Here is a 15,437-nt window from a genome sequence, read left to right as displayed (position 1 = left end):
ATCGGTCCAGCTTGGCCAAGGGTAAGCGCGGGCAACCAAGCCAATGGTTTTGGGGCAAAACCCTGGGGATTTGGCTTCCCTGGGCAGGCAGAGGGGACCGAGTCACTGCTGCCCGAGTTCCTCCTCGCAGCTCTGCACTTTGCTCCCCGCAGCTAAGGAAGAGAAGAGAATCTCCCCCGCCCACGCACCCCTCCCAAAAAGGAACCAACCGATTTTTATCAGCCACAAGTGAAAAAAAAAAAAAAAAGTTTCCAAAGCAGAAATAATAACAATTAAAAAATAAAAATTAAAAGGTGGGCACAGCGCTGCACAGGCTGGGGTGAAGGGGGTGATGGCAGTGGGATGTGGGGGCATCTGAGGCATTTTAGAAAGGAAAAAACAGGATAAAAACATGGGGAGGGGGAACCACAACCAACCATCACCCAGCCTTAGCTCCTCATATTTGGCTGTACCAGGGGCAGCCCTGCCCTGTGGCCCACAGTAACACCCATCCCTTCTCCGCCTCCCCCCCCAGGGCTGGTTTAAAATACACCCGGTCGCTAAATAGCAGGAAACACCCGATGCCAAAACACCGCCGACAGGAACCCCGGGGCGCAGGGGAGGCGCAAGAGCAAGGAGCGGATTTCCTCCCCAAAACGTCGCAGCGCCGACGGTGCCCCCAGTGTGCAGGGCATGCACCCTCCGAGCCCCAGCCGGGCACGGCAGCTCTGGCTAGGAAAGAGGTCTTTTTTTTATTGCCCCTGGGTTGTTTCCCCTCCGTTAGGGGATCTTTGAGCCAAAAGGCCACGGTGATTTGCAAACGCAGCCCAAGCGTGCAGGGGGGGGGATGAAATAATCAAATGGGGTGACCTGCATCAGCATATCCAGCTGCACGAGCAGCAGGTATTGGAAAATTTAAATTTTAGGAGGGTTGCTGTGAGCACAGCAGAGGCACCTACGTTTTGGGGTGCACGAGGTTCAGACATCCCCAGAGAGGCTGGGGCTGGCGTTTCACCCCAAAGAAGCACGGTGCTGGTGACTGCACCCAAGCGCACAGCCCACGGGGACGTGCCTGAGCCCGGGGGTGCTGCAGGTAACGGCAATGGCGGGGAAATAAATAGGCAATAAAATGAAATAAATAGAGAGAAAGGGCTTTTATAGGATGATAGCAGCCAGACCTCAGTGCTGGGAGGTTCCCACAAACACCAGCTACAGGCACGAGGTGAATCGCCGGCGAGGATTCATTCAACACACAAAAATCCCAACAAAAGAGCAAAATTCGGGACACGACCCCTCTCCCCTTTCCCCCATGGGCTGCAGAAGGTGAGCAGCACCCCCCCAACCACGGCTTCAAGCCCCCAGAAAATATCCATTAGCACTAATTGCATTAATCCCAAGAGGAGCAGGGAGCCTCCCGCCCCGTCGCCCATCGCAGCAGCCCTGCCTGCAGCCGGTTAACCCACGGGGTTCGACGCCCACGGAGGCGGCACGCTCACGTCATGGAAACACTCAAGTAACCACAATTTTCTCTATTGCTTTTTGGCTCCAGCCCCTCAGCACTTCCAGCCTTCTCCTGCTACCTGTTTTACAGCGCGATAATCGCTGCAGACGCTTCGCTGCGGCGCTTGGCAATTTTATTTTAGTTTCTTTTTTTTTTTTTTTTTTTCTTAATGTAGGTTACTGTTATAAGTTCTGCCTCCAATACTACAGCACTGAGATGTTGGGAAAAAAAAAAAAAAAAAAGATTGTGAGTCATGATACCAACAGCATGTCACACACACAGTAATAGAAGTCGGTGGGGACGGGGTGCCTAGGGGGCTCAATGTGCTGCCCCATGGACCCCCCAAGGGGGTGCTCCCTGTCCAGCACCCAGCTGGGTGACAGGCATGGTGTGCCCGTGCTGAGCTTTGGGATGATGGTTTGCAATGATTTATCCTTAAAATAGATAGATAAATAAATAAATAAAAGACATTTTGGTCGGGCATCACCATCCCACCCAGGTCTGCAAACACTGCACGTGGGAGAAAAATCGAAGCTGGTGCCCGCAGAGGTTTGAGCATATGAAAAAGCACCAAAAATTCTTTTAGAAGCAGATGAATGAAAGCATTACAGGGCAGAGAACCAGCTGGACGGGGGGTCACCCAACATGCCATGTACACGTGGTCCCAGGGGACATGTGTGGATAAAGGGCTCTGCAAGCCCGGTGCTAGCAGCACGTAGCAGTGGTTGTGCAAGCGGTGATGCCGGCCACACGTGTGTGCAGGGCAAGGATTTGCCAGCACAGAGCGAACCACAGGACAGGGAGCTGCATCGGCAGCATGGGGCCCTGCTCTCCCACCAGCAGGTCTGCAGCAGGAGAGAAAGCACGAAGCAAAAAACACAGCGATACGCACGCTCCTCCGGCAGAGAAAATCTCTCTGGTAGAAAGAAATCCAAAGCAACAAAATTGTTTTGTGTTCGAGGAAGGAGAAAAGTGAAAATATTTAAACTAACTTGCAACCTAAACATCAACAACATTTTTTAAGGCTGAGCAGTGAGAGATGATTGTAGAACAGCGACTCGGTGGCTCAGAACTGGATCTGGTGACTGCAAGAGGCTGAAACAGGCAGACAGACCAAGCTGCAAGGGGGGGAAGAGCAAGCAGGCTTGGGGCTGTACGGCACAAACGGCACCGAATGGGCCAAAATCACTCAGCTCTGTTAAAACAGACACCTGAAATACTGGGACAAGAGGATCCATGTGCGTGGGGTGCACTTTTGGGAAGCCGTAGCGCACCCCGCTCCTCACTCAATGCTCTGCAGCACAGCAGTGACCAGCCCCCAAACCAGCAGGAAAATACAAATATTAAAGAAATAACACCGGTGCAAGAAGTTCGGGGGGAAACCCCAAGGGTAAACCCCTAGGTAAAGGCAAGGCCCGTGGGTGCACCTGCACAAAAACCCCTTCCACACCAGTGCTGCCCCTGCCTCTGCTCGCCCTGGATGGATTAAACTGCTGCAGGAGCCAGGCAGGACAGGGTGGATGACAGGTTTTCTGAATGTTGCTCCTTATTCACTTTTTTTTTTCCCCCTCAATAAAAAGGTAGGTATGGAATTGGGTAACCCCAGAGGAAGGTGTGGGGCTCAAACCCCAAATTTCCTACCGTCCAGTTAGGAAAATTACGTGGTCTCTCCACAACCCTGAAGGTGCTCACACTGTTTGAGTGCATCAGCATTTCTCCTAAGGGAAAGGATTTGGAGGAGGAGAAAAAAAAAAAATAAAAGAAAGAAAAAAACACACAAAAAACCACGTAGCGTGTTTATGAATCAGACTGCTAAGCGTGTGTTTCGGGGGTGGAAAAGGTGGGCGATGCGCAGAGGAACAGAGAGCAGAGTGAGATGAGTCAGAAAATGCTGCTTTTCCCCTCCTTGCCGGCACCTCAAACGTTTCAGCACAAAACAGAAATTTCTCTCTTTCTTTTTTAAAACTGTCAGGAGCGAGCCGGAGCGATAACCCGGGCTGGGAGGCAGCCGAGGTGTTTCCCCGGTGCTGGAGCTGGCTCTTAATAATGGTCTATTAATGATAATAACCCTTAGGACAGCCAGCAGGTAATGCCGTCACTGTCGCATCTCGCAACAGGGTGCACAAGGCTCTGGAGGCCACCAGGCAGGGTTTTGGGGTCACCCCTGGCACCGCTGGGGTCCCGCAGAGGGTGGGTGAAAGGCCAAGGAGAAGGGCCTGATCCTGCCCGCTGCCATCACCACTGCAGAAGGGATTTTGCTTTGGAGCTGGAGGAGGTGGCACGCAAAGAGATAAATGCCCCTATGCTGCAAACATCCCGGCGCTTGACTCCGCTGACATTCACAGTCCATTTAGGTTACTGATGAGGCAAATAAAATTATGCATATGCATTAACGTTGGCAATACCGTGCCCGAAATGTGCGCTCATTTACACATGGAAATCCATTTAGGAAGAGAAATCACGGCTATATTTAAATCAGAAAAATCACTCGGCTGGCCGCGGGGCAGCTCCGGCTTACATCTGTCACTCCTCGGCAGAGCTGGAATCATTTCAGAGCAAATTCAGCCTTTGTTTTTTAAGTTCAGAAAGAAAAGAAAAAAACACATTGGCACTCCCGTACCCTCCAGCCCTGTCTATTATAAAATTAAAAAAAAAAAAAAAAAAAACACTAAAATAAGAAGGCAGAGCTCTTGTTTCAGGTGGCCTGAAAGCAGCTGCAGCGCGGAGCTCGAGGGCTCGGGAGCCTTTTGCCAGTGGCCACGGCGAGACCTCAGCGCGCCGCGGCTCCTCCAGCTCCCCTGGCAAACGAAATCGCCGTGCTGCCAGCGCCAATGACAGATTTGAAACTCGAACATGAGCTCTTCCGAACAGAGAAATATCTTCTCCAAGCCCAGTAATCTATAGCGCGCTGCTCGGCTGCCAAGCCGCTAATTGGAGATATTAAATAATCAGCACTGCGCTCTGCTTCCTCCTACAAAGGGAGCTGCGAGCGCTGGAACTGAAAAGCAGTTTTAGGCTCCTAAAGAATGTGCCCCCCCCCCAAAAAAATACATATACACAAATAAAGGTGGCCCCCCAAAATACCTACACACACTAAAATAAAGCACGCCAGCGGCCACTGCTTCTCGCTCAATGGTGCAGCTCGCTGCAGCTCTTATTTCTGAAATGCATCAACCCAATCAGAAATAAAATAAAATAAAATGAAGAAGGCAGCTCCCCAATGTATGTCAGGAGAAGTTTTTACGGAAGATGCTGTATTTCGGGCCGTGATTCACACCGCCACTGGCAGCTGGATTTCAGGTGTGGAAGGAAATGAATGAACGTGAGCCGGGAGGGTGCGAAAATGAAACCCGCCGGAGCCGCGGGGCTGCTCCGCGCTGCAAGCGACGCGAGATTTGAATTTTCTTCCCCCTTCTGAGCTCTGTGCGAGCTCAAGCGAGACGCCAAACTGCCCCGCACTTCCGCTGCCAAAATTTAATTTAAGCTTAAATTAAAAAGCAATTTAATACGAGCCACCTTTGAGCCCACCGTGCTGCCCCACACTGCTCCCGCAGTAGACTGGGTACCCAGGGCGTGCAGGTGCCGGCTCCTGCGGCCAGAACACAGCCTGTAAGCCCTCACCGTGCTGGAAAAAAAGGCCCTTTGCTTAAAAATGAGCTTTTAAAACAAAAAGAACAAGCCACACAGGGTCCCATTCTTCACCATTTTAACACAAAAGCAGTCACACCTGAGCCACACACAAGAAAAATCCAAGATTTGCACAAAAGCGCAAAAAGCCATTATTTTTTGAAGCCTTCTGCCACATTTGCACCCATGCTGCTGCCCGCACGTTGCACTGGGCAGCAGGCACAGGACTGTGCCGTGAAGGCGACAGCCACGGGACATCCCCAGGCGAGAGGCTCTCACGAATCACCACTTTGTAAAAAAATTGTGGTCTGGAGCAAAATTTGCTGCTCCGCAGATGGAGGAGACGAGCGCACGGCCACTGCTTGAGGGAGGTGAGGGGGTGAAAAAGAAACAAATTCAAAGAGAAAAATTTATTGCCACTGCTAAGCCTTTGCTTGGCACCTACGCCACACGCTCGAGGCACCTCTCCGGAGGCAGAGAGCCCGGTGCCACCGAGCAGCCTGACTCAGGGAGGATGATTCACTTGGGCAAACAGGAGCAGGCACCGCGAGCCCTGCAGCGGCCAGGCCTGCAGGTGACACTGCCCCATGGCACGGAGAGCCCAGGGGCCACCCTGGGGCCGGGGGGAATTTGGGGAATGATTGTAGCCTGGGATCAGGACCGGCACTTTTGGGGGGTTCTGCCCCCAAAGCAGGCAGTGGGTGGGAGGCTCTGATCCCTGCGGCTGGGGGGGCTCAGGGCTGGTGCTGCCGGGCAGGATGGGACCCCCTGGGGCTGGGGTGCTAGCCAAGACCCTGTCCCCACTCAACGGGCTGGGGGAGCCCAGTGGGTCCCCAGGCTGGTGGTCGTGCTGAGAGCTTCCAGAGAGATGCTGCCCTTCGCTGCTCGCCCAAAAGGAGCCACAGCAGCACCCGATGGCCACACAGGGACCCAAGCCCTGCTGCCACCCCACACCTTGCTGCCACCCTGTGTCCCGCTGCCAACCTGCTGCCACCCCACTGCCACTCCACGTCCTGCTGCCACCCCACACCACGCTGCCACCCCATGTCCTTCTGCAACCCCACTGCCACCCCGCTGCCACCCCACATCAAGCCAGCAGCGGGCCCTCTCCGGACCAATTTCGGGGCAATCCCCGCACCCCGGCCAGGACAAAAACTTCCCCCAGAGCCCCCCCAGCCCCCTCCACACCCACCCCAAACCTCCCCCCAGCCCTAGCACAGCGCTCGGTGCCCCCGGCTCCCCCCATGCCCACCACCGGGAGTCCCTCGGGGTCCCCCCGCGCATCCTCCCACCGCACCCCACAACACCCCACCCCGTAACCCCGCACCCCACGGCACCCCACACTCACCATTAGGGCCGTACTTCTCCCGGCTCCTCCGGACCTGCTCGGGGCTGAGCCCGCAGCTCTCGGCCACGCCGAAACGGCGCAGCACGTCGAGCACGGGCAGGCTGTGCGCCGCCTCCATGCCCCAACAACGGCCCGGGGAGGGGAAGGGGGTCCGGGGATGGGGAGAGGAAGGGGGGGGGGGCGCAGGGACCGGCCGCCGGGCTCCCGGGACCGCGCACGGAGCGCACTCGGGGGCCGCCGCCGCTCGCCCTCCGCCGGCACCTCGGGGAGCGGAGCCGCCGCCCGGCCCCTCCTCCCGGCCCTCCCCGCCCCTCCCCGCCTCCCCCGGCCCCCCCCGGACCGTGCCCGGGTCGGCCCGGGACAGCGCTGCCCGGCCGCCCCCCTCCACAAGCGGCCCGGGGGTCCCCGCTCCCTGCTCCAAATGTCCCCCTGTGCCGGGGGGGCTGCGCTTGCCGGCAATGCTCTGCTGGAGTGAGGGGTTCTTGCAGCCAGATGTCAGCTTCTGGTAGCCAAATGTCAGCTTCTAGTAGCCTACTGTCAGTTTCTGGCAGGCAGGCATCAGCTTCTAGTAGCCAAACGCGAGCTTCTACTAGTCAAACGTCAGCTTCTAGCAGCCAGGCATCAGTTTCTAGTAGCCAAATATCAGTTTCTGGCAGCCAAACATCAGCCTCTAGTAGCCAAATATCAGTTTCTAGTAGCCAGCCATCAGCTTCTAGTAGCCAAACATCAGCTTCTAGCAGCCAGACATCAGTTTCTAGCACCCAAATATCAGTTTCTAGTAGCCAAACGTCAGTACTAGAAAGTAGCCAGACAACAGTTTCTAGTAGCCAAATGTCAGTTTCTGACAGCCAAACATGACTTTGTGGCACCCAAATGTTACTTCCTGGTACCCAAAGTCACTTTCTGGCACCCGAACATCCCTTCAGCAGCCCTCCATGTGCACAGGACGAGCTCCCCTCGCCTACACACACGAGGCTGCCCCAACCCCTGGGTACAACCAGCCAAGGACAGTGGCCAGCCCGCGCCCATGGTGGCCCAAACCCCGTGCTCCAGCGGTGTCCCTGTGCCCCGGCCAAGGTGGGCTTCCAGCAGCCTCCCCCAGCCTCTGGGTACATCCAGACCTCACCCCACAGCCTCTCCAGGAGGAGGCTGGTGGGAACAGGGGCTGGTGGGCGACGGAGCCCAGCCCCACACAACCCCAGCCCCACACAACCCCAGCGGGTGGTGAGCAGGAGGAAGTGGCGGCGCGCAGCGCAGGGAGGAGCTCGGGTTATTTATTTATTGGTGCGTTTATTTATGGAAAGCCTTTCGCCGATCCCACCGGCGTGGAGGTCCTGGAGGAAGCGCGGCTTTTCGCGTTTCTCAGCCCGCTAAATTAAGTTTTCCGGCGGGGTGGGAGGCGCAGGGCTGCGCGCCGCGGCCGGGCCCCCCCTGCGGCCCTGCTGCAGGAAACGCGGCTCCGAGCCCTGCGGCCTGGCCTGGCTTCAAGCGGTCGCCTGCCTCTCGTTTGGGGGAGAAAGTAGTGTTTGGGTGTTTTTTTTTTCTCCGTGTCGCTTGCCCTGCCCTCGCCGTGCTCTCCCCTCCCCTGAGGGTGCCAATAAATAGAGAGTGGCAAGGGGCTCCCCCCGCCTCATCCCGCTGCTCCAGGGCACAGTTTTTGGGAAGGGGAGATCTCGATGTCCTCATGGACACAATTTAGGGATGCTCCCACACCACCAGGGACCAGCATCACCTTCCCTGCACCCGCCAAGGCCCGTTTCGGTGCTGGGGGCACAGAGAGGCAGAGCCCCCCCGGGGCCATATGGGTACAGGCAGGAGACCCCCGCTCCCTTCCCCAACATCCCCCAGGGATTTACCAGCCGAGGCGTGGACACCAAGCCCCTACCCCCGTATTTTCCACCAGCACGTGCCCTTGCAGCTCCTCGCACTTTCCACGCCTGCTGCATTTTGTTTGGGACCGCCAGAGGATCCCCCCTAAACCCTCATCTTGGCAGCCCCTAGGGTGGAGAGCATCGTGGATCTGCTGGGCACAGCACCCAGACCATGCTGGGGCTCCGGGCACCTTCCAGTTTCACCAGCTGCTGCCAGTCCTGGTGCTGGAAGCCAGCAGGAAGGCGATGTCCGGGCCCCAAAGGTTAAAGTTTCACCGAGTGGCAAGCAAGCGAGAATAGATTTACACAGGGAACCAGCTGGCAGCCCTGGTGAATGGCAGCACCATCGACCCCACCTGTAATTAAGCAATTCCTGAGAATTATTAGCAGCTTGGAGCAGTAAATTAGTCCAGTAATGAGCAATGAGGGAAAATGGTCTGGAGGGAAAACAGCCTCAAAGTGGCCAAGGAAGGGCCTGGGGGTGCTTGAGCAAGACCATGGGGTGGGGGATGGAGCCCCCTGGTTTGGGATTCCCCCCTGCAGCACGTCAGCCCCATGTTTCATCGCCTTCAAAACAAAAGGCAAACCTCCTTATTTGTCCTGGCTTCCACCTGGTAGTAAATTTTGGAGGTAGAAAAGCTTAATGGGGTCATTAAAACCCCTAAATTAACAGCATGATTTTAACACCCCCAATCTCATGAAGCCCTTCAGCCAACACAGCACCAACGCTCACCCAGGGCCTGGAAACCTGCCCGTGGTTTTGATTTTCCTCCTGGTTTTACAAAGGGAAACCGGGAGGAACTCTACCAAAACCCTGGGATTTGCAGTGCTGGAGCCAGCTCCTGATCCCATTAGATATTGCAGGATTTTTTGCAATCTGCGGGAGATTCTGCATTTATCCTCATGCTGCTCCCAGAAAATGGGGAAAAAACGAGGTTTTCTGGCAAGGCCGAGAGCAGCCAGTGCCGGCGCCAAGCCTAGGGCTTTGGAAGCAGGGGCTGGCAGCAGGGCTGGAGGACGGGGACAGCACGGGCCATACTTCACCCGTGTCACTTCTGCAGCATCACACCCGAGGGGCTGTCCCTGTGTCATCCCACCAAAAGGAATTATTCCACAACAGGAGGTGATGGGGCCACGTCTCCCACCCCGCTCCCAGCCCACCATGTCCCCTCTCCCTGTGCCACGAGCCCCCATCCACAGGGGAAGGCCGGGAATGGCTTTTTTTTTCCACAGGAGCTTTGATATTTGCTTTTCCTACGGAGAAAAAAAAAATAAAAACCACCTTGAAATAACAGTTTGAGGCTCTTCTAAATGTTACACACCGGCCGACCTTTCGGAGCCAGGCTTCGGGTGTTATTTTTAATCCCCCAGCCAGGACTCCCAGCAGCTGCAGGTTCTGCTCCCAGGGGGCTGGATCCCAAAAAACACTGAAAGGCACTCAAAAATGGTGTCAGCCCTCACCTCAGCCATGCTCAGGGCTGCAGCTCGAGTATTTCCATCCCTGCTGGAGACATATCCTTGCGTCCCATGCTGTCAACATGTGCAATCCAAGGGGTCGTAGGAGCATGGGTATCATCAGGATTTGGCTTCTTGGATATAAATACATATATGATATAATATGCTATTATCTTAGAGAATAAATTTGGCTTCTTGGATAATAAATTGGATATAAATAAATATAAGATATAATAAATTAGTCACTTGGATAATAAATTTGTCTTCTTGGATAATAAATTGGATGGGGCAGGGCAGGATTCTCCAGCTGTAAACCACGTGCTTTTTTCTGGGATTAAACTGAAAGTGGGGTTTTCCTCTGCCCTGATCGGGGCAGATCTGGAGCACCCAGCCAAGCCCGGAGGCTGTTTCCCGGTGGGAAGCTCCCCAGGGCTGGCGTGGAGCGAGGATCCCGTGTTGTGGCCAAATTTCCTGGCATTTGCCCTGAACCCAGCAGCAGCACTTCACTTAGGAGTGTCTGTTTACAACTCCAGACCTATATTGGGCCATAATTATTGTTTTTTTTCTACACCGTATTCCGATCTCTCTCAAAGGTAGGAAAACCCATTAATATCCATTGAGGGGGAGCTCCGTGACACTCGCCCTGACGCTCTAATGCTTTTTTTCCCCTGCTGTAAAACACCTCCTGGAAAACAAAACAAAACAAAACAAACCCCAAACCTGCCTTTCTGGCATGCCATTCCCAATGGTTTTGCTGGAGTTTAGGAAGCAGCAAAAGCAAACAGCCCCAAGGAGGCTCCAAGGTGGCGGCGAGCCCTGTGGGGCTGCTGCACGGGGAGGTTCCCGCAGCCCCCTCGCTGCTCCAAGCCTTCCCTCCACATCCTCCTCCAGTGAAAAATTCCCAGTTTTGGGCTGGGTGAGAAATTTGGGCTCTCCATGGAGATGTGATGTGTGGAGGGTGGGTAAGGGCTGCCTCCTGCTTCCTTTGCAGCTGTGCTGCTGCCCTCTCTCCAAGCGAGTGGGACCAAAAACCATGCACCAAAAACCACTCCGGGATCCCATGGATGGACAATGTGCTGTGCCCTCCTCTCCTGGGGGATGAGCCGCCACGCCAGCACGGAGTGACCCTTTTGGTGGCAAGATGGCCATGGTTGTTGCCTCATTGTTAAGGGCTTGCAAGCAAAATGGGTTCAGGGAGAGATGCGATCTGCAAGGAGCCCAGCGCCCTGCTTGCACCACGGGGCCGGGACAAGTGACCTTTCACGAGCACGGGAACCCCGGCCGAGCCCACACTGCTATTTTTAACCCTGCATCAGGCCAGGCGATGGCGGGTTTCCTTCCTCTTTCTCTTTCGTGCGCGCCGAACAAAGGAAAACCAGATAAACCTCCGCTCCGAGGCAGGGAAGCCCATGAGAAAAAATAAAAATAAAGAAAAAAAAAAAAGGCGATGGGCAAAGCACGCTTCGGTGCAACTTCAGGGTGGAGGGGGCAGGCTGGGTGCTGGGGGAGTGCACGAGTCAAGAGAGCATGGCCAGGGCTCTGCCGCTGCCTTCTGAGCAGAAAACGCACCCAGGGGTAAGAGGGTTGGGTTTGGTTTGGGGTGGGGCTGGTGGGGGCAGGCACTGCAGGTGGAAGTAAAAAACAGCAGCAGAATGTTGTTTCCAGCAGTCCAAGGATCTTGTTCCAACCCTTCCTAAATGAAGGAGTGGGAATTTTTCACTATCAAGACACGCAGATTAAGCTCTGTTTAGGAAGGGTAGGGATCCACCGTGGTAAAAATTAAAAGTTGTGTTTGGTGTAGCTCCCTTTCCTGAAGTTTTTGCCTTATTTTTCATTCTGAGAGTAGAAACCAAAGCAACCCCACACCACTCTGATGCCTGCCCCTTTCTTTCCTCCAGCAAGTTTCTCTCCACACTTCGTGCTTCCTAGAATTCCCTAAATACCTGCTGAAAAATCCATCCTGTGTTACCAGCATGCATCTACAACCCCAGAACCTTCCTCTTAGCGCAGCAATATCCCAAAACGCAGGGGTCACATCCCCCCCACCAGCTGGGACAGACAGGACCCAAACCCCATTGGTTTTCCCTGGAAAATAAAAAGTTTTGTACCAAAAAGCTTTAGAGAATTGCCTGTCAGTCAGTGGTATGATTCCTGCATTTATGGCTTGTGATAGTGTCTGTGTTTTGCAGGTAGTCTGCAGAAAAAAAAAAAAAAAAAAAGTGGAAACATTACAAGGAGGGAGATATATATGTATTTATCTATATATAGCTCACAGATACAGCCAGAGCTACCTACGCGCAGCACAAAAGGAGCTGTTTGCCAAATACTTCATGGGCTGCTGTTGCTTTCCCCGATCCTTCTCCCTGGGAAAAAAAAAAGAAAAAAAAGAAAAACAAAAAAGAAAAACACAACTTCTGTTGATCAGTGAGCAAATATATATCATTAGCTGTATAGGGCTACAGGAACAGATCTGGGCTTGGCGCAGGCGGCACACATGCGACTGCTCAGTTGGCGTCGCTTTGGATGATGCCAGGGCCCTGCACATGGCAGGCTGCAGAGGGGAAGCTTTTTTTACACCATTTTTGGCCTCCCCATTTCCAGCTGGAGGAAGCAGTGGTGTTTCCAGCCATCGCCCCAGCACCCCTCCAAGGCAGGAGCTCTGGAGGTCCCTGGGTTCTGGGTAAGTGGGTCCAGGCTGTGCCTGCGCCTCCCCCAGCAGCCAGGGGAGAAGGAGGTGGAAAATAAAGATGATGCCCCAAAAAAACAGCTCATGGCTTTGCACAGCTGGGCTGGGGGAACGTATCCCCCAGATGTATGGGGAATCCTGAGAAATGGCTCCGTTGTTGCCCAACACTCGGAGCCTAATCTGAGGGGCCGTAGCAGAGCTCTGGGGGACCAGCCAGCTTTCTGTAGCACAGACCTGATCCCATTTCTACTGAATTTCTGCTGGTCCTGCCCATGGGACAGATCCCAAACCCAGTAGGAGTGCAGGTGTCCACCAACAGCATCACAGCCTGGTGCTCACCGTCCCTAGGCCAGGGCTCTGCACAGACCCAAACCTCTCATGGAGCTGTTGGGGCTTTACTGAAGGGAACCACCGCCTCCCATCCTAATAAATCCATGGGGCTGATTTCAGTTCCTTTTAAGCATGGCCAACTGTTTCACTCCCCCCTCATGGCTCCTTGTCCTCCTAAACCAGGGTGACCCAGTCCTGCCATGGCCACAGAGGCTTCTCATGGCTCCTGCCCTGGCTGCAAGAGCAGAAACGTGCCCTCTTGTACACGTGGCAGTGAGAATCAGGCCCAGTAGCCATGGGACTGATCAACTTCTGCTGATTAAAACAGGCTTCCAGGTGCTCACCACCAAGAAAGTGATCTCCTACACCCTGGGGAGCCTCTGCTCGTGTTGGATCCCAAAATGGGAGGTCATTGTGGTGCCCCAGGGGTGATGGGGAGGCTGGGGGTGCTGAGCTCAGCACAGGCCTTTGGGGCCATTTGGTCCCAACCTGTCCTTCTGGAAGCCTCCCTCCGCACCCTTGGCTTTTGTACTCTTTTTAAATCCCAAATTTGTGGCTGTAGCCATGCAGCAAGCGCTCTCTGAATGCAAACCCCAGGATCCATCTCCTCAGAATCCAGGTTTTAAGACAAAAACCCCAACACATTCACTTCTGTAGGCCCAAACTCATATTCTGGAGGACAACTCCACCGGGAACAGAGGTCCTGGGCCTTGCTGGGGGGGACGTGGCCATGGGGCTCCCCCTCCTCGGCCTCCACAAACGAGGCCAGCTGGGGCTCGGGACACATCACCCCCTTAGTAGGCTGTTCCCCCAAGGCTGGGTTTTCCTGGGGGATGGTGAACGCTGCAGGTGAAATCGTTCAGCCCCAAAACACAAAAGTAAAGCCCACATATGTTCCTGTCCATGTTCCCAGCTGCGAAGTGCCTCCTGCCTGCCTTCAGGCTTTCCTACTGACCTGCAGGCCAGAAGCTCTCGCTGTCTGCTCAACCTGAATGTCACAACCACAAAAGTCCCTGGGAGCACGTTAAGTAAAACACAAAAGAGACAAATTCACTTTCCAAAAGCAGGCATCCCAAGATGCACAAACCCCAAGGGAGCTCCTGAGCTGCCCAGCTCTCATCCCTGAAGACCAAGACAAGTTGAGCCCCTCTTCTCCTCATCAGAAGCCTGCGATAAAGCCAGAAAAGGATGAAAAAAAAAAAAAAAAAAAAAAAAAAGATCAGGAGAACATTTGCTGCTGGAAACTGCTGAGGGGAACGGCGCGATGTCTGGGAGGCGTCTGAGCACGCAGCGTGCCTCTGGGCGTTTGCCAAGGACAGGACGAGAAGTGATGGCAGAGAGCCCCAGGGGAATTTGGGGCCACCCCGGGGCACCCGAGCCCCCTGCACCCCAATTCTTCATAAGAAAACCCTCCCGGGGAATGTAATTTTAACGGGGTGAGTGGGAGGCTGTCTGCAGATGGCATCAATAGCAGACCCGCTGCCAGCTCGGCGGTGTGTCATCGCTGCCGCGCAGCCCTAAGGGATGCAAATATAGCAAACAATGTCATTGTTGCTAGGATTTTCGGGCTCTGGCTGCCTGGCCAGCCTGAGAGCGGGTGGTGATGCTCGGGGAAGGACGGCCACGAGGAATGATGTTGTTCCAGATGAAGAGGGAGATGAGTAACTTTTCTCATCCAGGGTGTGAATCCATTTTTAGGCAGCTGGGCTCTCAGGTGTTGGTAGCTCTTGTGCTGCAAAAAGCTGTGGATTCCCCTCCGTAACCCAAAAGCAGACACAAGTAGCTGGCTGGAGCACTGTTTTTTAGCAGCCACAAGCAGTGGATTCCCCCTGACCCCACAAAGCACAGAGCTGGGTGCTGGCACCCACAGGGCCGGAGTTTGGGGGTGTTTGGGTACCACGAGGCTCACTGTGCTCCTGGTGCTCCAGCTCCTAAAGCAGCCACACAGGCTTTCAGAGGAGGTTGGAGAGTTTTTGGAGTCTCTTCCAAGCTCCCATTTGGCGGGGGGGGTTGGGGGTAACACCATCACTTATTCAGAAGTGGGATTTGTTTTTAATTCAGCAGGAAAAGCAGCGCCAACAAGCACTGACCCCAAAAGCACTCGGATGGGACACATCTCCCGGAGGCAATGTCCCCTCTTCTGCACTCCCCAGGTGCCCGACCCCACCGCAGGGCTGGGGCAGGTGTAAAATAATTAATTCCTGCCCAATTAATAGCAGATCCCTTTACAGAACCGGGGAACAGCAGCAAGAGGCCAGTTTGGGAACCAATTCACTCCTGCCACCAGCAGCAGGACGGCGCGGTGCTGGGCGGGGAGGGATGGGGCCGGCCTCGTGCAGGGAAAGAGTCCAAATATCTGACATCCAGCCCCAGCCCCACCGGCTTTTTCTTCTCGAAAGTACACAATCCTGACCTATTTCCAGCACCGTTTAAACAAACCCCTGATAAATGAACACGAGAAACCATTTCCTCCCTATTTCCTTCCATTAGAAACGAAACACGGCCATTAATCACCAATAAAGAAATAAACCCCCTAAACGATCTGCGAGGGACTGCGTTAGCCTGATCCCTCTCCTCCCAGTGCTGCAGCACCCGGCTGAGCCTGGGAGCAGCGGGGCCAGTGCTTGCCCTGCTGAGCTG

General features: G+C 54.6%; 1 protein-coding gene across 2 annotated transcripts in view; it reads right to left on the bottom strand.

Moving 5' to 3' along the window:
* The window catches only part of ATP2A3 (ATPase sarcoplasmic/endoplasmic reticulum Ca2+ transporting 3), a 46,150-nt gene extending 39,522 nt beyond the window's left edge, over positions 1-6,628 (bottom strand). For both annotated transcript variants that reach the window (XM_082776617.1, XM_082776618.1), the window contains exon 1: positions 6,456-6,628. In XM_082776617.1, coding sequence (XP_082632743.1) covers positions 6,456-6,573 — 118 coding nt within the window. In that variant the 5' untranslated portion in view covers positions 6,574-6,628. The remainder of the gene's footprint in view (positions 1-6,455) is intronic.
* Positions 6,629-15,437: the final 8,809 nt, after the last annotated feature.

This window comes from Aythya marila (assembly GCF_965140915.1).
Source record: "Aythya marila genome assembly, chromosome: 20".
Classification (NCBI taxonomy): domain Eukaryota; kingdom Metazoa; phylum Chordata; class Aves; order Anseriformes; family Anatidae; genus Aythya; species Aythya marila.
This window is presented reverse-complemented; position numbering and strand designations above follow the sequence as displayed.